We start from the raw sequence: 22716 nt of genomic DNA, 5'->3' as shown, positions 1-22716 counted from the left end.
CATTAAACTACTATACTGAACCCCACATTATACTGTACTATACAGACCCTACATTATACTGTACTATACTGACCCTACATTATACTGTACTATACTGACCCTACATTAAACTGTACTATACTGACCCTACATTAAACTGTACTATACTGACCCTACATTAAACTACTATACTGAACCCTACATTATACTGTACTATACTGACCCTACATTATACTGTACTATACTGACCCTACATTATACTGTACTATACTGACCCTACATTATACTGTACTATACTGACCCTACATTAAACTACTATATGGACCCCACATTATACTGTACTATACTGACCCTACATTATACTGTACTATACTGACCCTACATTAAACTACTATACTGAACCCTACATATTATACTGTACTATACTGACCCTACATTAAACTGTACTATACTGACCCTACATTAAACTACTATACTGAACCCCACATTATACTGTACTATACGGACCCTAAACATTATACTGTACTATACGGACCCTACATTATACTGTACTATACGGACCCTACATTATACTGTACTATACTGACCCTACATTATACTGTACTATACTGACCCTACATTAAACTGTACTATACTGACCCTACATTAAACTACTATACTGAACCCTACATTATACTGTACTATACGGACCTACACATTATACTGTACTATACTGACCCTACATTATACTGTACTATACTGACCCTACATTATACTGTACTATACTGACCCTACATTAAACTACTATACTGAACCCTACATTATACTGTACTATACGGACCCTACACATTATACTGTACTATATTGACCTTACATTATACTGTACTATACGGACCCTACATTATACTGTACTATACTGACCCTACATTATACTGTACTATACTGACCCTACATTAAACTACTATACTGAACCCTACACATTATACTGTACTATACTGACCCTACATTATACTGTACTATACTGACCCTACATTAAACTGTACTATACTGACCCTACATTAAACTACTATACTGAACGCCACATTATACTGTACTATACGGACCCTAAACATTATACTGTACTATACGGACCCTACATTATACTGTACTATACTGACCCTACATTATACTGTACTATACTGACCCTACATTAAACTACTATACTGAACCCCACATTATACTGTACTATACTGACCCTACATTATACTGTACTATACTGACCCTACATTAAACTGTACTATACTGACCCTACATTAAACTGTACTATACTGACCCTACATTAAACTACTATACTGAACCCTACATTATACTGTACTATACTGACCCTACATTATACTGTACTATACTGACCCTACATTATACTGTACTATACTGACCCTACATTAAACTGTACTATATGGACCCCACATTATACTGTACTATACTGACCCTACATTATACTGTACTATACTGACCCTACATTATACTGTACTATACTGACCCTACATTAAACTACTATATGGACCCCACATTATACTGTACTATACTGACCCTACATTATACTGTACTATACTGACCCTACATTATACTGTACTATACTGACCCTACATTAAACTGTACTATATGGACCCCACATTATACTGTACTATACTGACCCTACATTATACTGTACTATACTGACCCTACATTATACTGTACTATACTGACCCTACATTAAACTACTATATGGACCCCACATTATACTGTACTATACTGACCCTACATTATACTGTACTATACTGACCCTACATTAAACTACTATACTGAACCCTACACATTATACTGTACTATACTGACCCTACATTATACTGTACTATACTGACCCTACATTAAACTGTACTATACTGACCCTACATTAAACTACTATACTGAACCCCACATTATACTGTACTATACGGACCCTGAACATTATACTGTACTATACGGACCCTACATTATACTGTACTATACGGACCCTACATTATACTGTACTATACTGACCCTACATTATACTGTACTATACTGACCCTACATTAAACTGTACTATACTGACCCTACATTAAACTACTATACTGAACCCTACATTATACTGTACTATACGGACCTACACATTATACTGTACTATACTGACCCTACATTAAACTGTACTATACTGACCCTACATTAAACTACTATACTGAACCCTACATTATACTGTACTATACGGACCCTACACATTATACTGTACTATACTGACCCTACATTATACTGTACTATACTGACCCTACATTAAACTGTACTACATGGACTCCACATTATACTGTACTATACTGACCCTACATTATACTGTACTATACTGACCCTACATTAAACTGTACTATATGGACCCCACATTATACTGTACTATACTGACCCTACATTATACTGTACTATACTGACCCTACATTAAACTGTACTATATGGACCCCACATTATACTGTACTATACTGACCCTACATTATACTGTACTATACTGACCCTACATTATACTGTACTATACTGACCCTACATTAAACTGTACTATACTGACCCTACATTAAACTACTATACTGAACCCTACATTATACTGTACTATACGGACCTACACATTATACTGTACTATACTGACCCTACATTATACTGTACTATACTGACCCTACATTATACTGTACTATACTGACCCTACATTAAACTGCTATACTGAACCCTACATTATACTGTACTATACGGACCCTACACATTATACTGTACTATACTGACCCTACATTATACTGTACTATACTGACCCTACATTATACTGTACTATACTGACCCTACATTAAACTGTACTATATGGACCACACATTATACTGTACTATACTGACCCTACATTATACTGTATTATACTGACCCTACATTATACTGTACTATACTGACCCTACATTAAACTACTATATGGACCCCACATTATACTGTACTATACTGACCCTACATTATACTGTACTATACTGACCCTACTTAATACTGTGCTATACTAAACCCTACATTGTACTGACACTACATTATACTGTACCATACAGACCCTACATTATACTGTACCATACAGACCCTACATTATACTGTACCATACTGAACCCTACATTATACTGTACTATACAGACCCTACATTATACTGTACTATACTAGCTACATTATATGATACTAATACTGCATTATACTATATTGTATAAATACTACACATGATACTAACACTACATTATAATGAGTAACTTCAGGCTTAGCCTCAAGAAAGGGACTTGGAAACTCTGGTTGTGTCCAGCAAATTTTTGTGAAGTCTTTATATCCATCCTGAACCAGAGCCACCCTGCAGCTGCAACAGTTAGCGACGGAATCGGCAACACACTCTAGGCTCCATAAGTGGGTGTTGGTGATGTCGAACTCATTGACAGAAAGACATCAAATTATTAGGATTAAAAGGAAAAAGCGCATGCTGGAAATGCATGTGAGTAATAAAAATGGGTTTTTATTTCCAGGGAAGTTTTTTTTGTGGCACTATTCGAAGAGCCGGTTATTCGCCTGATGTCCTCGCAGAACGAAGCTATTCGGCCCATCGTGTCCGTGCCGGCTCTCTGAAAGAGCTATCCAATTAGTCCCACACCTTGCTCTTCCCCATAGCCCTGCAAATTTTTCCTTTTCAATATGTCCCTTGATAGTTACTATTGCATCTGCTTCCAGCAGGCTTTAAAGTCGTGCATTACAGATCATCACAACTTGCTCAATGAAAAAAAATCTCACCTGAATCTGACTGCAAGGGACCTACGTTTGTTTTCGCTAATCTTTTTCTCTTCACCTATCTATAGAAGCTTTTGCAGGCAGTTTTTATGTTCCCAGCAAGCTTCCTCTCGTACTCTATTTTCCCCCATCTAATTAAACCCTTTGTCCTCCTCTGCTGTATTACAAAATTCTCCCAGTCCTCGGGTTTGCTGCTTTTTTTGGCCAATTTATATGCCTCTTCCTTGGATTTAACACTATCCTTAATTTCCCTTGTTTGCCACGGTTGAGCCACCTTCCCCGTTTTATTTTTCCTCCAGACAGGGATGTGCAATTGTTGAATTCATCCATGTGATCTTTAAATGTCTGCCATTGCCTATCCACCGTCAACCCTTTAAGTATCACTCATAGAAACATAGAAAATAGGTGCAGGAGTAGACCATTTGGCCCTTTGAGCCTGCACTGCCATTCAATGAGTTCATGGCTGAACATGCAACCTCAGTACCCCATTCCTGCTTTCTCGCCATACCCCTTGATCCCCCTAGTAGTAAGGACTACATCTAACTCCTTTTTGAATATATTTTGACTCGCCAGTCTATTCTAGCCAATTCACGTCACATACCATCGACGTTACCTTTCCTGAAGTTCAGGACCCTAGTCTCTGAATTAACTGTGTCACTCTCCATCTTAATAAAGAATTCTACCATATTATGGTCACTCTTCCCCCAAGGGGCCTCGCACAACAAGATTGCTACTTAGTCCTTTCTCATTACACATCACTGAGTCTAGGGTGGCCAGCCCTCTAGTTGGTTCCTTGACATATTGGTCTAGAAAACCATCCCTAATACACTCCAGGAAATCCTCCTCCACTGCGTTGCTACCAGTTTGGTTAGCCCAATCAATATGTAGATTAAAGTCGCCCATGATAACTGCTGTACCTTTATTTCACACATCCCTAATTTCTTGTTTGATGCTGTCCCCAACCTCACTACTACTGTTTGGTGGTCTGTACACAACTCCCACTAGTGTTTTTTGCTCTTTTGGTATTCAGTGGCTCCATCCATCCAAGCTAATATCCTTCCTTACTATTGCATTAATTTCCTCTTTAACCAGCAACGCCACCCCACCTTTTCCTTTCTGTCTAACCTTCCTAAATGTTGAATACCCCTGGATGTTGAGTTCCCAGCCTTGGTCACCCTGGAGACATGTCTCCGTGGTGCCAATTACATCATATCCGTTAACTGCTATCTGCGCAGTTAATTCGTCCACCTTATTCCGAATACACCTCTCATTGAGGCACAGAGCCTTCAGGCTTGTCTTTTTAACACACTTTGCCCCTTTAGAATTTTGGTGTAATGTGGCCCTTTTTGCTTTTTGCCTTGGGTTTCTTTTACTTTTCTTCTTTCTATCTTTTGCTTCTGCCCCCATTCTACTTCCCTCTGTCTCCCTGCATAGGTTCCCATCCACCTGCCATGTTAGTTTAACTTCTCCCCAACAGCACTAGCAAACACTTCCCCTGAGGACATTGGTTCTGGTCCTGCCCAGGTGCAAACTGTCCGGTTTGTACTGGTCCCACCTCCCCCAGAACCGGTTCCAATGCCCCAGGAATTTGAATCCCTCCCTTCTGCACCACTGCTCAAGCGACGTATTCATCTGAGCTATCCTATGATTCCTACTCTGACTCGTACTTGGCACTGGTAGCAATCCTGAAATTATTACTTTTGAGGTCCTACTTTTTAATTTCGCTCCTAGCTCCCTAAATTCGTCTTATAGGACCTCATCCTGTTTTTTTTTTTAACCTATATGCACCACGACAACTGGTTGTTCATCCTCCCTCTTCAAAATGTCCTGCACCCGCTCTGAGACATCCTTGTCCCTTGCACCAGGGAGGCAACATACCATCGTGGAGTCTCGGTTGCGGCTGCATAAAAGCCTATCTCTTCCCCTTGCAGTAGAATCCTGAGCAGGATTCACAGGACAGTTCATTTGCTTTGTCATGCCCCGCAGGAGTGAGTTGTACAGCAGCTGTCCAGTGAAAGCAGTAGACCCAGGTTATAGGGCCAGCTCTCGTGTTGCCTTTGGCCTCATTGCAATCTGGCTGAAGTTTATTTGAAAGCTGATTGTTGTTTGGTGTTTCGGAATTCTAGTTGTGATACAAAGGCATCAAACTTTGTTGCAGCTCCATTTTATTTCTCTCAAAATGTCACCTTGTTTGTAACTTTAATGAGTTGCATCACTTCCCCACCCTCCCCCAGGCCAGGTTCAATAACTTGTGGTTCAAAACAGTCACTCACCAGCAGTTTTGTGATAACAGTGGTTGCTAAATAGTCCTTGTACAAGTGGTGACACGTGGGTAGTGCCAAGAGCCATTCACGTCCGTACACGTTCAAGATAAGCTGGTCAAACGAATGCATATTTGGTTAGGAAAATGTGAGGGTGATGTTTCAATGTGTTTCTTCAGTAAATTTAAAAGCAGCAAGAGAAATGTCAAGGCTCAACAGCAGAATAGCGTTTTGGGTAAAAGGAAGCAGAATGGGTCAGGAAGGGACAGAGTAACAAAGATGTGACTAAGGTGACATCAGGGAAGAATAGAAGTCAAATCCAAAGGCACTATATCTGAATGTGCGAAGCATTCGCAACACAATAGATGAGTTAATAGCGCACAGAAATTAATAGGTTTAATCTAATGGCTATTACGGAGATGTGGTTGCAAAGTGGCCAAGGTTGCGAACTAAATATTCCAGGATACTTAACTTTTAGAAGATAGGCAAAATGGAAAAAGAGGAGGGAGAGCCCCGATTTAAAGGATGGGATAAAGACAGTGAGAGAGAAAGGATCTTTGCTCGGAAAATCAAGAAGTAGAATCAGTCTGGGTGGAGCTAACAAACAGCAAGGGGCAGAAAACATTGGTGGGAGTTGTTTATAGGCCCCCAAACAGTAGTGGTAATATAGGGCAGAGTATAAATTAGATACATCTTATAATAAGGGTAACACAGTAATCATAGAATCACAGAAATTTACAGCACGGAAAGAGGCCATTTCAGCCCATCGTGTCCACGCCGGCCACCAAGAGCTATCCAGCCTAATCCCACTTTGCAGCGCTAACTTCAGGGATCTGTGGACCTGCACTCCAAGGTCCCTTTGTTCTTCTACACATTTCAGTGTCGTACCATTAATGTGTATTCCCTTGCCTTGTTAGCTGTCCCCAAATACATTACCTCACACTTATCCAGATTGAATTCCATTTGCCACTGTTCTGCCAGCCTGATCAGTACATTGCTAACTTCTTGCAGTCTGCAGATTTCTTCTTCATTATCAACCACACAGCCTATTTAAATGTCATCTGCAAAATTCTTAACCATATCCCCAACATTTAAGTCCAAGTCATTGATATATACCACAAAAGGCAAGGGACCCAGCACTGAGCCCTGCGGAACCCCACCGAAAACATCCTTCCAGTCACAAAAACACCCGTTGACCATTACCCTTTGCTTCCTGCCTCTGAGCCAATTTTGGATCCAACTTACCACTTTGCCCTGGATCCCATGAGCTTTTACTTTTGTGACTAGTCTACCATGTGAAACCTAATCAAAAGCTTTGCTAAAGTCCATATACACTACATCATACGCACTACCCTCATCGACCCTCCTGGTTACCTCCTCGAAAAATTCAACCAAGTTAATCAGACATGACCTTCCCTTAACAAATCCATGCTGTCTGTCCTTGATTAATCCATGCCTTTCCAAATGAAGATTTTTTCCAATAGTTTTCCCACCACCGAGGTTAGGCTGACTGGCCTGTAATTACTCGGTCTTCTCCCTTTTTAAACAATGGTACAACATTCTCAGTCCTTCAGTCCTCTGGCACCACACCTGTAGCCAGAGAGGATTGGAAAATGTTGGTCAGAGCCTTGCTATTTGTTCTTTTGCTTCTCTTAACCTGGGATACATTTCATCTGGGCCTGGAAATTTATCCACTTTCAAAGCTGCTAAGCCCCTTAATACTTCTCTCTCTGTTTATCTCGTCGAATATTTCACATTCCCTCTGCCTCATTGCAAAGTCTGAATCGCCCCTCTCTGCATCGGTTTTCACAAAAAAGTATTAAGAATCCTACCCACGACTTCTGCCTCCACACGCAGATTTCCTTTATGGTCAATAATAGGCCCCACTCTTTCTCTAGTTATCCTCTTGCTCTTAAATGTATTTATAAAACATCTTTGGGTTTTCCCTGATTTTACTTGCCAACATTCTTTCATGTGCTCTTTGATTTCCTGATATCTTTTTTAATTCCACCCTTGCACCACTTCTACTCCGAGAGTTTCTGCAGTGTTGAGTTCTCGGTATCTGTCAGAAGCTTCCTTTTTTTCTTTATCTTACTCTGTATGCCCCTTGACATCCAGGGGGCTCTCGATTTGTTAGCCCCACGGTTTTTTTAAGGGAACATACTTGCTCTGTACCCTCTGGATCTCCTCCTTGAATACCTCCCACTGCTCTGACACTGATTTACCAACAAGTAGCTGTTTCCAGTCCACTTTGGCCAAATCCCATCTCAGCTCAGCAAAATTGCCTTTACCTCAATTGAGAACTTTTATTCCTGGTCAACGTTTGTGCTTTTGCATAACTACCCTAAATCTTACTGAATTATGATCACTAGCACCAAAATGCACTTCCATCTGCCCCTCTTCATTTTCCCAAAACCAAGTCCAGAACCGCCCCTTCCCTTGTTGGGCTTGTTACATACTGGCTAAAGAAGTTCTCCTGAATGCATTTGAGGAATTCTGCTCACTCTGTACCATTCACACTACCTTATTCCCAGTTAATATTGGGGTCATTGAAATCCCCCACTATTACAGCTCTAGTTTTTGCACTTTTGCAGCAATTTGCCCACATATTTGTTCTTCTATTTCCCTCTGACTGCTTGGGGCTCTATAGAACACTCCCAGTAGTGTGATTGCCCCTTTTTTGTTCTTAAATTCAACTCATATAGCCTGGTTTGATGACCCCTTTAACATACCATCCCTCCTCACAGCTGTAATTGTTTTTTTAATCAATACTGTGACCCCCCCCCCCTCCTTTTTTATCCTCCTCTATCCTGTCTGAAAACCAGGAATGTTGAGCTGCCACACCTGCCCTTCTTTCAGCCATGTCTCAACAATAGCTATCATATCATACTCCCAAGTGTCAATCAGGGCTCTCAGCTCATCTGCCTTATTCCCTATACTCTCTGCATTGAAGTATATACCATTTCGTATTGCCAAACTCTCCTGTTGTCTATTTTCCAGCCCTTGTTTCCTGTCTTCCAAATTCACTTTCTACTTCTACTTCTCTGCTGCCCATTTCCAGCTTTGCTTCTCTCTCCACTGAATCTACTCTCGGGTTCCCATCCCCCTGCCAAGCTAGTTTAAACCCTCCCCAACAGCACTAGCAACCCCCTCCCCCCCCACCCCCCGCGAGGATGTTGGTCCCGGCTCTGTTGAGGTGCAACCCGTCCGGCTTGTGCAGATCCCACCTCCCCCAGAAACGGTCCCAATGCCTCAGAAATCTAAAGCCCTCCCTCCTGCACCATCTCTCCAGCCACATATTCATCTGCTCTATCCTCCTATTTCTGTACTCACTAGCTCGTGGCACTGGGAGTATTCTGGAGATTGCTACCTTTTTGAAGTCCTGCTTTTTAATCGCTCTCCAGCTCCCTAAATTCTGCCTGCAGAACCTCCTCCCTCTTTCTACCGATGCCATTGGTACCGATATGGACCACGACCTCTGGCTGTTCAACCTCTCCCCCCTGAATGCTCTGCAGCCGCTCGGTGGACATCCTTGCCCTGGCACCAGGAGGGTAACATACCATCCTGGAGTCACGTCTGCGGCCGCAGAAACACCTGTCTGCTCCCCTGACTATTGAATCCCCTATCCATTCTTCTTCCTCTCTCCTCCCCCATGTATCTGAGCCACCTGTGATGCTGTGGACTGGGCTACATATAGATTGGGGAAACCAAACATGCAGTAATAGTGTAGAAGACAAATTCATGGAATGTATATGGGATAGTTTTCTAGATCATGTTGAGGAACCAAGTAGGGAGCAGGCTATTTTAGATAACTTAAGAACATAAGAATTAGGAACAGGAGTAGGCTATCTAGCCCCTCGAGCCTGCTCTGCCATTCAAAAAGATCATGGCTGATCTGGCCGTGGACTCAGCTCCACTTACCCGCCCGCTCCCCATACCCCTTAATTGCCTTATTGGTGAAATTTTTTTTAATTTGATTTGAATAGGACAAAGGGTGTTAAAAAAACAAGCCTGAAGGCTTTGTGTCTTAATGCAAGGAGTATCCGTAATAAGGTGGATGAATTAACTGTGCAAATAGATGTTAACAGATTTGATGTGATTGGGATTATGGAGACGTGGCTCCAGGATGATCAGGGCTGGGAACTCAACATCCAGGGGTATTCAACATTCAGGAAGGATAGAATAAAAGGAAAAGGAGGTGGGGTAGCATTGCTGCTTAAAGAGGAGATTAATACAATAGTTAGGAATGACATTAGCTTGAATGATGTGGAATCTATATGGGTAGAGCTGCAGAACACCAAAGGGCAAAAAACGTTAGTGGGAGTTGTGTACAGACCTCCAAACAGTAGTAGTGATGTTGGGGAGGGCATCAAACAAGAAATTATGGGTGCATGCAATAAGAGTGCAGCAGTTATAATGGGTGACTTTAATATGCACATAGATTGGGCTAACCAAACTGGAAGCAATACGGTGGAGGAGGATTTCCTGGAGTGCATAAGGGATGGTTTTCTCGACCAATATGTCGAGGAACCAACTAGGGGAGAGGCCATCTTAGACTGGGTGTTGTGTAATGAGAGAGGATTAATTAGCAATCTCGTTGTGCGAGGCCCCTTGGGGAAGAGTGACCATAATATGGTGGAATTCTCCATTAGGATGGAGAATGAAGCAGTTAATTCAGAGCCCATGGTCCAGAACTTAAAGAAGGGTAACTTTGAAGGTATGAGGCGTGAATTGGCTAGGATTGATTGGCGAATGATACTTGAGGGGTTGACTGTGGATGGGCAATGGCAGACATTTAGAGACCGCATGGGTGAACTACAACAATTGTACATTCCTGTCTGGCATAAAAATAAAAAAGGGAAGGTGGCTCAACCGTGGCTATCAAGGGAAATCAGGGATAGTATTAAAGCCAAGGAAGTGGCATACAAACTGGCCAGAAATAGCAGCGAACCTGGAGACTGGGAGAAATTTAGAACTCAGCAGAGGAGGACAAAGGGTTTGATTAGGGCAGGGAAAATGGAGTACGAGAAAAAGCTTGCAGGGAACATTAAGACGGATTGCAAAGGTTTCTATAGATATGTAAAGAGAAAAAGGTTAGTAAAGACAAATGTAGGTCCCCTGCAGTCAGAATCGGGGGAAGTCATAACGGGAAACAAAGAAATGGTGGACCAATTGAACAAGTACTTTGGTTCGGTATTCACTAAGGAGGACACTAACAACATTCCGGATATAAGAAGGGTCAGAGGGTCTAGTAAGGAGGAGGAACTGAGGGAAATTGTGTTGGGGAAATTGATGGGATTGAAGGCCGATAAATCTCCAGGGCCTGATGGACTGCATCCCAGAGTACTTAAGGAGGTGGCCTTGGAAATAGCGGATGCATTGACAGTCATTTTCCAACATTCCATTAACTCTGGATCAGTTCCTATTGAGTGGAGGGTAGCCAATGTAACCCCACTTTTTTAAAAAAAAAGGAGGGAGAGTGAAAACGGAATTATAGACCGGTCAGCCTGACATCGGTAGTGGGTAAGATGATGGAATCAATTATTAAGGATGTCATAGCAGCACATTTGGAAAGAGGTGACATGATGGGTTCAAGTCAGCATGGATTTGTGAAAGGGAAATCATGCTTGACAAATCTTCTGGAATTTTTTGAGGCTGTTTCCAGTAGAGTGGACAAGGGAGAACCATTTGATGTGGTATATTTGGACTTTCAGAAGGCTTTCGACAAGGTTCCACACAAGAGATTAATGTGCAAAGTTAAAGCACATGGGATTGGGGGTAGTGTGCTGACATGGATTGAGAAATTATTGTCAGACAGGAAGCAAAGAGTAGGAGTAAATGGGTACTTTTCAGAATGGCAGGCAGTGACTAGTGGGGTACCGCAAGGTTCTGTGCTGGGGCCCCAACTGTTTACACTGTATATTAATGATTTAGACGAGGGGATTAAATTTAGTATCTCCAAATTTGCAGATGACACTAAGTTGGGTGGCAGTGTGAGCTGCGAGGAGGATGCTATGAGGCTGCAGCGTGACTTGGATAGGTTAGGTGAGTGGGCAAATGCATGGCAGATGAAGTATAATGTGGATAAATGTGAGGTTGTCCACTTTGGTGGTAAAAACAGAGAGACAGACTATTATCTGAATGGTGACAGATTAGGAAAAGGGGAGGTGCAAAGAGACCTGGGTGTCATGGTACATCAGTCATTGAAGGTTGGCATGCAGGTACAGCAGGCGGTTAAGAAAGCAAATGGTATGTTGGCCTTCATAGCGAGGGGATTTGAGTACAGGGGCAGGGAGGTGTTGCTAGAGTTGTACAGGGCCTTGGTGAGGCCACACCTGGAGTATTGTGTACAGTTTTGGTCTCCTAACCTGAGGAAGTACATTCTTGTTATTGAGGGAGTGCAGCGAAGGTTCACCAGACTGATTCCCGGGATGGCGGGACTGACCTATCAAGAACTAAATCAACTGGGCTTGTATTCACTGGAGTTCAGAAGAATGAGGGAACCTTATAGAAACGTTTAAAATTCTGACGGGTTTAGACAGGTTAGATGCAGGAAGAATGTTCCCAATGTTGGGAAGTCCAGAACCAGGGGTCACAGTCTGAGGATAAAGGGTAAGCCATTTAGGACTGAGATGAGGAGAAACTTCTTCACCCAGAGAGTGGTGAACCTGTGGAATTCTCTACCACAGAAAGTTGTTGAGGCCAATTCACTAAATATATTCAAAAAGGAGTTAGATGTAGTCCTTACTACTAAGGGGATCAAGGGGTATGGCAAGAAAGCAGGAATGGGGTACTGAAGTTGCATGTTCAGCCATGAACTCATTGAATGGCGGTGCAGGCTAGAATGGCCTACTCCTGCACCTAATTTCTATGTTTCTATGAATACATTCAATGAGCTAGCCTCAACTGCTTCGCTGGGCAGAGAATTCCACAGAATCACAACCCTCTGGGAGAAGAAATTCCTTCTCAACTCGGTTTTAAATTGGCTCCCCCGTATTTTGAGGCTGTGCCCCCTAGTTCTAGTCTCCCCGACTAGTGGAAACAACCTCTCTGCCTCTATCTTGTCTATCCCTTTCATTATTTTAAATGTTTCTATAAGATCACCTCTCATCCTTCTGAACTCAAGGAGTAAAGACCCAGTCTACTCAATCTATCATCATAAGGCAACCCCCTCATCTCTTGAATCCACCTAGTGAATTGTCTCTACCCCCTCCAAAGCTAGTATATCCTTCCTTAAGTAAGGTGACCAAAACTGCACGCAGTACTCCAGGTGCGGCCTCACCAATACCCTGTACAGTTGCAGCAGGACCTCCCTGCTTTTGTACTCCATCCCTCTTGCAATGAAGATTAGTATTATGTAATGAGCAAAAGTTAATTAATAAGCTTGTCGTAATGGGACCTTTAGGGAAGGAAGAGTGACCATAATATGATAGGATTTTATATTGAGTTTGAAAATGATGTCGTTGAATCTGAAACTCTGGTCTTAAATCTAAACAAGGCAAACTACATCGGTATGAGGGGCGAATTGGCTAAAGTAGATTGGGAAACTGCACTAAAAGGTATGACGGTAGGCAAGCAATGGATTGCATTTAAAGAATTAATAATTTACAACAAATATACATTCCTTTTAAGTCACAAAAATCCCACAGGAAAAGTGATCCAACTGTGGCGAACAAGAGAAGTTTAAAAAATTAGTATTAAATCAAAGGAAGAGGGTTATAATGTTGCTAAAAAGCGTAGTAAGCCTGAGGATTGGGAGGATTTTAGAATTCAGCAAAGGAGGACCAAGAAATTGATACAGAAATGGAAAATAGAATGAGAGTCAACTATCGAGAGACACAAAAACAGATTGTAAAAGCTTCTGTAGGTATGTAAAAAGGATAAGATTAGTGAAAGTAAATGTGAGACCCTTTGAGGTTGAAACAGGAGAAATAATGGTGAATAAAGAAATGGCAGAGTAATTAAACAAATACTTTGTCTTCACGGAAGAAGACGCAAAAAACTTGACGCAAATAATGGAGAACCAAGGGTCTCACGAGAATGAGGACCCAAAAGAAATTAGTATGAGTGGAAAAAATGGTACTGCAGAAGTTAATGGGACTGAGCCGATAAATCCCCAGGACCTGATGGCCTACATCCTAGGGTTTTAAAAGAGATAGCTATAGAAATAATGGATGCATTGGTTGTCATCTTCCAGAATTCCATAGATTCTAGAAAGGTTCCCGCAGATTGGAATGTAGCTAATATAACCCCGCTATTTAAGAAACGACGGAGAGAGAAAATGGGGTACTACAGACCAGTTAGTCTGACATCAGTATGGGGAAATGATAGAATCTATTATTAAGGATGTGGTAACAGGGCACTTAGAAAATAATTAGGTAGGTAGTCGATGTGGATTTATGAAAAGGAAATCATGCTTGAGATTTTGAGGTTGTAGTTAGTAGAATAGATAAGGGGGAGCCAGTGGATGTGGTGTATTTAGATTTTCAGAAGGCATTCAATAAGGTGCCACACAAGAGATTATTGAACAAAATTAGGGCTCATGGGATTGGTGGTGATATACAAGCATTGGTTAACGGACAGAAAACATTTAGGAAAAACGGGCCATTTTCGGGTTGGCAGGCTGTAACTAGTGGGATGCCACCAGGATCGGAGCTTAGACCTCGGCTATTCACAATCTCTATCAATGATTTGGATGAGGGGACCAATTGTAATATATCCACGTTTGCTGATACAAAGCTAGATGGGAATGTAAGTTGTGAGGAGGATGCAAAGAAACTTCAAGGACAGGTTAAGTGAATGGGCAAGAACATGGTAAATGGAATATAATGTGGAGGAATGTGAAGTTACCCACTTCGGTAAGAAAAATAGAAAAGCAGAGTATTTTTTAAATTGCGAGATTGGGAAATGGTGTTCGGAGGGACCTGAGTGTCCTTGTACACAAATCACTGACAGTTAACATGCAGGTACAGCAAGTGATTAGGAAAGCAAATGGAATGTTGGCTTTTATCACAAGAGGATTTAAGTATAAGAGTAAAGATGTCTTACTGCAATTATATAGGACCCTGGTGAGACCACACCTGGAGTATTGTGTACAGTTTTGGTCTCCTTACCTAAGGAAGGATATACTTACCATAGAGGGAGTGCAGCGAAGGTTCACCAGGTTGATTCCTGGGATGGGGGATTGTCCTATGAGGAGAGATTGAGCAGACTCTGCCTATTCTGGAGTTTAGAAGAATGGGAGGTGATCTCATTGAAACATACAACATTCTCACAGGGCTTGACAGGGTAGATGCAGGGAGGATGTTTCCCTGGGCTGGGGAGTCTAGAACCAGGGGTCACAGTCTCAGAATCGGGGGATGACAATTTAGGACTGAGATGAGAAGAAATGTCTTCACTCAGAGGGTGGTGAATCTTTGGAATTCTCTACCCCAGAGGGCTGTGGTAGCTCAGTCGTTGAGTATATTCTGATGTAGGTCTTCTGTAGCTTAGCCAAGTGAGCATTTTTGATGGGCACTGGCAACTGTTTGACTGAAGGAATCAGCCAGATCCAATCCTACTCTTGCCTAATCTACATTCACAGACTTTCTGGCAGGGGTTGTTGGGTCGTAATCAGGATTGGGAACACTGGCTGGCTCTCCCCTCGTCCACCAACTCTGCATCATTCACCAATCTGCAAGGTTGTGTAGTTCACAAATTCTGTTAGGACAGATGCTACCAGCATAAAGGTCAAATCCCAAGCTGAAGGCATGACTGCTGCTGGGGTATAGATCCACTGTGCAACACCCTGCAATTCCCGACTGAGCACATCACAAGGAGGGCTGCAGCGGTTCAAGAGGGCAGCTTAAGACATAAGAACATAAGAAATAGGTGCAGGAGTAGGCTATTGGGTCCCTCGAACCTGCTCCACCATTCAATAAGATCATGGCTGATCTAATCATATTCTCAGCTCCACTTCCTTGCCTGCTTCCCATAACCCTTTACTCCCTTATCGCTCAAAAATCTGTATCTCCGCCTTAAATATATTTAATGACCCAGCCTCCACAGATTTACAACCCTCACAAAAAATTCCTTCTCATCTCTGTTTTAAATGGGTTGCCCCTTATTCTGAGACTGTCCCCTAGTTTTAGTTTCCCCTGAATGGAAATATCCTCTCTGCATTCACCTTGTCGAGCCCCCTCATTATCTTGTATGTTTCAATAAGATCACCTCTCATTCTTCTGAACTCCAATGAGTAGAGGTCCAACCTACTCAACCTATCTTCATAAGTCAACCCCCTCATCTCTGGAATCAACCTAGTGAACCTTCTCTGAACTGCCTCCAATGCAAGTATATCCTTCCTTAAATACGTAGACCAAAACTGTACGCAGTACTCCAGGTGTGGCCTCACCAATACCCTGTACAGTTGTAGCAGGACTTCCCTGCTTTTATACTCCATTCCCCCTTGCAATAAAGGCCAACAGTCCATTTGCCTTCCTGATTACTTGCTGTACCTGCATACTAACTTTCTGTTTCATGTACAAGGACCCCCAGGTCCCGCTGTACAGCAGCACTTTAATAATTTGCTTTTCTATTTTTTTCTGCCAAAATGGACAACCTCACATTTTCCTACATTATGCTCTGTCTGCCAAATTTTTGCCCACTCACTTAGCCTGTCTATATCTCTTTGCTGATTTTTTTTTGTGTCCTAACAATTTGTTTTCCCACCCATCTTTATCATCAGGGACCCTCACCACATTTAAAAAATACTTAGATGTGCACTTAGTGCCGTAACCTACAAGGCTATGGCCCAAGAGCTGGAAAGTGGGATTAGGCTGGATAGCTCTTTGTCAGCCGGGACAGCCAAAATGGCCTCCCTCTGTGTTGTAATTTTCTATGATTCTCAGAAATAGTGCCGTGGGATCTTTTACGTCCACCTGAGAGCAGATGGGGCCTCGGTTTAACATCTCATCAGAAAGACGTTGAAAACAGTCAGCACTGCACTGGAGTGTCAGCTTGGAATGTTTTTTGTGCTCAAGTCGCTGGAGTTGGATGAACCCACAACCTCTGACTCGGGCGAGAATGCAATCCACTGAGCCACAGCTGACACCGACATCTGTCATGTCCTAAAGTCCTGTGTCTAGTCAGTGTTTAATATCATTGCATATGTGCTTGAATCTTGTTTCTTTGCATTGTAGCTGACATCAGTTTGGCAGAATGGGGTCGGAAGGCAATTGAGATTGCAGAGAATGAGATGCCTGGCTTGATGATGATGAGGAAGATGCACGGGGATTCCAAGCCTTTGAAAGGAGCTCGGATCGCAGGCTGCCTCCACATGACTCTTCAAAGTGCTGTACTGATTGAAACCCTAACAGCACTTGGGGCAGAGGTAATGTCAGCATAAATCATATGGGAAAAACTTAGCACCAAATGCTTTTTCCAAGACCAGTTCTCCAATGACTTCGAGCATAAGGCACACGTGAGCAGCAGAGCTTTGCCAGGAAGGCTCCAGTGAGCCGATCTGTTGAGATGACTTTCAGATATATGCGAGCGTCTTAAGTGTTTCCTGTAAAGAAATTGATGAAAATCTTGGCTCCAAACACACACGTATCTGATCCCAGGGAGGTCCTCTGCAGCCATGGCTGGCTCTGTGCAGTTGTACCTTTCCTGTGCTGTCATCTGCCATGGATTCAGGGAGCAGCCATGTCCCCAGGATCCCTTGGCTCTGCTGCCTTATTTCCTGGACTCTCCATTAAAGTATATACCATTTAGCATTACTAAACTGCCTTGTTTATTTTCTAACCTTTATTTCCTTTGCTTTCCAAACTCACTTAATTTTCTGCCTTCCATTTCCAGCTTTGTTTCTCTCTTCTAAATCTACATTCTGGTTCATATCCCCCTACCAAACTAGTTTAAACGCTCCCTAATAACACTAGCAACCTCCCTCCCCCGCCCCCCCCACGAGGATATTGGTCCCAGCTCTGTTGAGGTGCAACACGTCCGGCTTGTACAGGTCCCACCTCCCCCAGAAACTGTCCCAATGCCTCGGGAATCTAAAGCCCTTCCACCTGCACCATCTCTCCAGCCACGCATTCATCTGCTCTATCTTCCTATTTCTGTACTCGCTAGCATGTGGCATCAGGGATTACTACCTTTTGAGATCCTGCTTTTTAATCTCCTAACTCTCTAAATCTGCCGCTCAGTGACATCCTTGATCCTGGCACCAGGGAGGCAACATCCCATCCTGGAGTCACGTCTGTGACTGCAGAAACGCCTGTCTGTTCCCTGAACTAACGAATCTTGTAACACTTGTTCTTTCTCTTCCCCCCCACCCCCTCCCTCTGTACAGCTGAGCCATCCATGGACTTGCCTCAGGCTGCACTCCCACAGGACCCATCACCCTCACTAGTATTCAGAACTGGAAACCGGTTGCTGAGCGAGATGCACTTGGTGGATCCCTGCATGGTCCTCCTCTTCTGTCTAGCAGTCACATTTTCCCTCTGCCTGCACACTCTTCAACTGCGGGCTGACCGTCTCCAGAAATGTGCTATCCACGTAGTCCTCAGCCTCGCGGCTGCTCTGCAATAGCTCTTGCTCCGAAACCCGGAGCTCGAGCTGCTGTAGCTGGCAACACTTCCTGCACACGTGGGTGTCCAGGAATTCTCACATGGCACAGGATGTGCAGTTCACTGGGCTGAGCTGCCCTACCTGCCACACAGCACTGCCCTCGGTCATCAAAATCCACGGCGCAGCCTTGGACAACATGGACCATTTTCCATACCTTGGGAGCCTACTATCAGCAAGGGCAGACATTGATGACAAGGTCCAACACCGCCTCCAGTGTGCCAGCGCAGCCTTCGGTTGCCTGAGGAAGAGAGAGTGTTCGAAGATCAGGACCTCAAATCTGGCACCAGGTGTACAGGGCAGTAGTGACACCCGCCCTCCTATATGGCTCAGAGACGTGGATTATATACAGCAGACACCTCAAAGCACTGGAGAAGTACTACCAGTACTCCCTCCGCAAGATCCTGCAAATCCACTGGGAGGATGCACGCACCAACGTTAGTCTTCTTGCTCAGGTCAACATCCCCAGCATCGAAGCACTGGCCACGTTCGACCAGCATCGTTGGGCGGGCCACATCGTCCGCATGACCAACGCGAGACTCCCAAAAGCAAGTGCACTACTCTGAACTCCTACATGGCAAGTGAGCTCCAGATGGGCAAAGGACATGTTTCAAGGGCACCTTCAAAGCCTCCTTGATAAAATGCAACATCCCCACTGACACCTGAGTCCCTGGCCAAAGACTGCCCTAAGTGGAGGAAGCACCTCGAGTCTCGACGCCGAGAGCATGCAGAAAACAAGCACAGGCAGCGGAAAGAGTGTGCGCCAAACCTGTCCCACCCACCCCTTCCCTCAACCACTGTCTGTCCCACCTGTGACAGGGACTGTAATTTCCGTATTGGACTGTTCAGCCACCTGGAAGCTCCGAGTGGAAACAAGGCTTCCTCGATTTTGAGGGACTGTCTATGATGATTTAATAGATTATGAACTTGCTTAGCAGAAATAAACTTAAAACTTAAAAAAAAACTAACAGCTTCTCACCAATCAGTTCCTTGCCTTGTGCTGACATCACTTTTTTTAACTCTCTGGTTCACTTTCAAATCTGCTCGGGCCTCCCGCTCGGGTCAGGTGTCGCCATGCTCTTTATTTGCTCCACCTCTGCTCTGGTCCCGCTCTGGTCAGATTCATACAGGCAGTTGCAGGAGAGATGGGCATAGAACTGGGATTGACAACATATTCAAAAAGTTTGGGAAGCAAAGAGGTTGGAAATGGTGCAGTAGATAGCAAGGACAGGGGTTGAGGGTGGATGGTGGTGAGGAAAGGGAGCCACTTACAATGTCAGCTAGCATGGGAAGATGTAATGCAAATAAGTGCATTTATCCCTATATACATGTTCCTGATGCCTTCCCTTCCCTAAGCAGAATTGGGTCTCTTACTTAACTCTCCTTTATGATATTTTTGCCAGTGTAAATGTGAGCAAGTGATGGCTCCACATGGGTCTGTAATCCATAATCAATTTATGTCGACTAACAGATTGCACAAACTGGTATTTACCCAGGACACACCTTGCGTCCTTGAATGTTTCAGAATAAACTGTTTGAAAACAAATAATTTAGTCTTTAGGGTGCGTAAGCATTGTGACTTCCATTTATCGGTTTAAATTTATCTTTTTGTGCTCAAAGTGAGGCATGTCAGTTTGGAGACATGGAAGGATTTCTGCTTTGAGGTATTTCATTATAAGCACCACCTGAATCCTGCCTTGGTGATTAGATGTTCAGTTGCAGTTTTCCCCTTTGTCATGGTGCAGGTTGAAGTCCATGTTATTGTTGTAACCAAGGCTTTGATCTCATTTCAGGTTCAATGGTCCAGCTGCAATATTTTCTCTACGCAGGATCATGCAGCTGCAGCGATTGCTAAATCCGGAGTTCCTGGTCAGTATAATGAAGCGATTGCACATCCCATAAAGTGCACAAACTAACACAAATGGAACACTTGTCACTAGGATCTCAGTAAAGCATACATTGCTTTAAACTTGCAAATTATCCAACAAGTTATATATTTTGGCCATCTAAACTTAAATATGTGTATTCATACAGCAACCGCAGGGTGCCATAGACTGCAGCAAGGAGTCTTTGTTAACTGCAAGGGTTCCCAATCCATTAATGTTCAGCTCATGTGCAACAAAACTATACAATTATAGAATGATACAGCACAGGAGACCATTCTGCCTGTCGAACCCACGCCGGCTCTCTGCTGGAGCACTTCAGCTAGTCCCACTCCCCTGCCCTTTCCCCATAGTCCTGCAAATTTTTTCCCTTCAGGTACTTATCCAATTCCCTTTTGAAAGCCACAATTGCGTCTGCCTCCACCCTCTTGGGCAGTGCATTTTAGATCCTAACCACTCATTGCGTAGCATTTTTCCTCATATTGCCTTTGGTTCTTTTGCCAATCACCTTAAATCTGTGTCCTCTGGTTCTCGACCCTCCGCCAATGGGAACAGTTTCTCTCTATTTACTCAGTCCTGACACCTCATGATTTTGAACACCTCGATCAAATCTCCTCTCCACCTTCTCTGCTCCAAGGAGAACAACCCCAGCTTTTGCAGTCTATCCACGGCACTGAATTCCCTCATCCCTGGAACCATTCTCAAATCTTTTCTGCATCCTCTCTAAGGCCTTCACATCCTTCCTAAAGTGTGGTGCTCAGAATTGGAGACACTACTCCAGTTGAGGCTGAACCAGTTTTTTATACAGGTTCTTCATAACTTCCTTGCTTTTGTATGATGGTAGAAAACCAATGGCTAGCATTTAAAGAATTAATACATAATTTACAACAAACATACATTCCTTTTAAGGCACAAAAATCCAACAGGAAAAGGGATCCAACCGTGGCTAACAAGAAGTTAAAGATAATAGTAGATCAGATAGTTAGGAGTGCTTGCCTTTATTAGCCGAGGCATAGAATATAAGAGCGGGGTGGGGGTTATGCTTGAACTGTATAAAACACTGGTTAGGCCACAGCTGGAGTACTGCGTGCAGTTCTGGTCACCACATTACAGGAAGGACGTGATTGCACTGGAGAGGGTACAGAGGAGATTTGCGAGGATGTTGCCAGGAGTGGAGAATCTTAGCTATGAGGACAGATTGGATAGGCTGGGTTTGTTTTTCTTGGAATGGGGATGCTGAGGCGAGACCTGATTGAGCTGTTAAGTTAAGAGGGGCCAAAATATAGTGGATAAAAAGGGCCTATTTCCCTTGGCAGAGGGGTCAACAACCATGGGGCATAAATGTAGTCATTAGTAGGAGGATTTGAGGGGAAATTTCTTCACCCAGAGGGTTGTGGGGTCTGGAACTCACGGCCTGAAAGGGTGGTAGAGGCAGAAACCCTCATCACATTTTTAAAAGTACTTGGCTATGCACTTGAAATGCTGTAACCTACAGGGCTATGGACCTAGAGCTGGAAAGTGGGATTAGGCTGGATAGCCTCTTGTTGGCCGGCACGGACATGATGGGCCGAAATGGCCTCTTTCCGTACTGTAAATTTCTATGATCAAAGGAAGAGGCTTATAATGTTGGCAAAAAGAGCAGTAAGCCTGAGGCTTGGGAGTATTTTAGAGTTCAGCAAAGGAGGATTAAGAAACGGAAAATAGCAAGAGACATAAAAACAGGATAAAAGCATCTGTAGGTATGTAAAAAGGAAAAGGTTAGCGAGAGTAAACGTGGGTACCCTACAGGCTGAGACAGGAGACATTATAATGAGAAATAAGGAAATAGCAGAGAAATTAAACAAATACTTTGTGTCTGTCTTCACGGAAGACACAAAAAACCTCCAATTAGTGGGCAACGCGGTCTAGTGAGAATGAGGAACTGAAAGAAATTAGTATTAGTTTTAAAAAAAAAAATAGAACTACGGAAATTAATGGGATTGAGAGCCGATAAATCCCTTGGACCTGATGGCCTACATCCTAGGGCTTTGAAAGAGGTGGCTATAGAGATAGTGGATCCATTGGTTGTCATCTTCCAGAATGCCATAGATTCTATAACGGTTCCTGCAGATTGGAAGGTGGCTAATGTAACCCCGCTATTTTAAGAAAGGAGGGAGAGAGAAAACTGGGAACTACAGACCAGTTAGCCTGACATCAGTAGCAGGGAA

At 43.3% G+C, this 22716-nt stretch overlaps 1 protein-coding gene across 2 annotated transcripts in view; it reads left to right on the top strand.

Moving 5' to 3' along the window:
- Positions 1-22716, top strand: part of ahcy (adenosylhomocysteinase) — a 75878-nt gene that overhangs the window by 3208 nt on the left and 49954 nt on the right. For both annotated transcript variants that reach the window (XM_070896528.1, XM_070896527.1), the window contains exons 2-3: positions 17201-17391; positions 20420-20495. In XM_070896528.1, coding sequence (XP_070752629.1) covers positions 17201-17391; positions 20420-20495 — 267 coding nt within the window. The remainder of the gene's footprint in view (positions 1-17200; positions 17392-20419; positions 20496-22716) is intronic.

The sequence above is a fragment of the Pristiophorus japonicus genome, chromosome 12 (assembly GCF_044704955.1).
Source record: "Pristiophorus japonicus isolate sPriJap1 chromosome 12, sPriJap1.hap1, whole genome shotgun sequence".
NCBI lineage: Eukaryota > Metazoa > Chordata > Chondrichthyes > Pristiophoridae > Pristiophorus > Pristiophorus japonicus.
Note: the sequence above shows the minus strand (reverse complement) of the source record. Positions and strands in the feature narration are given on the sequence as shown.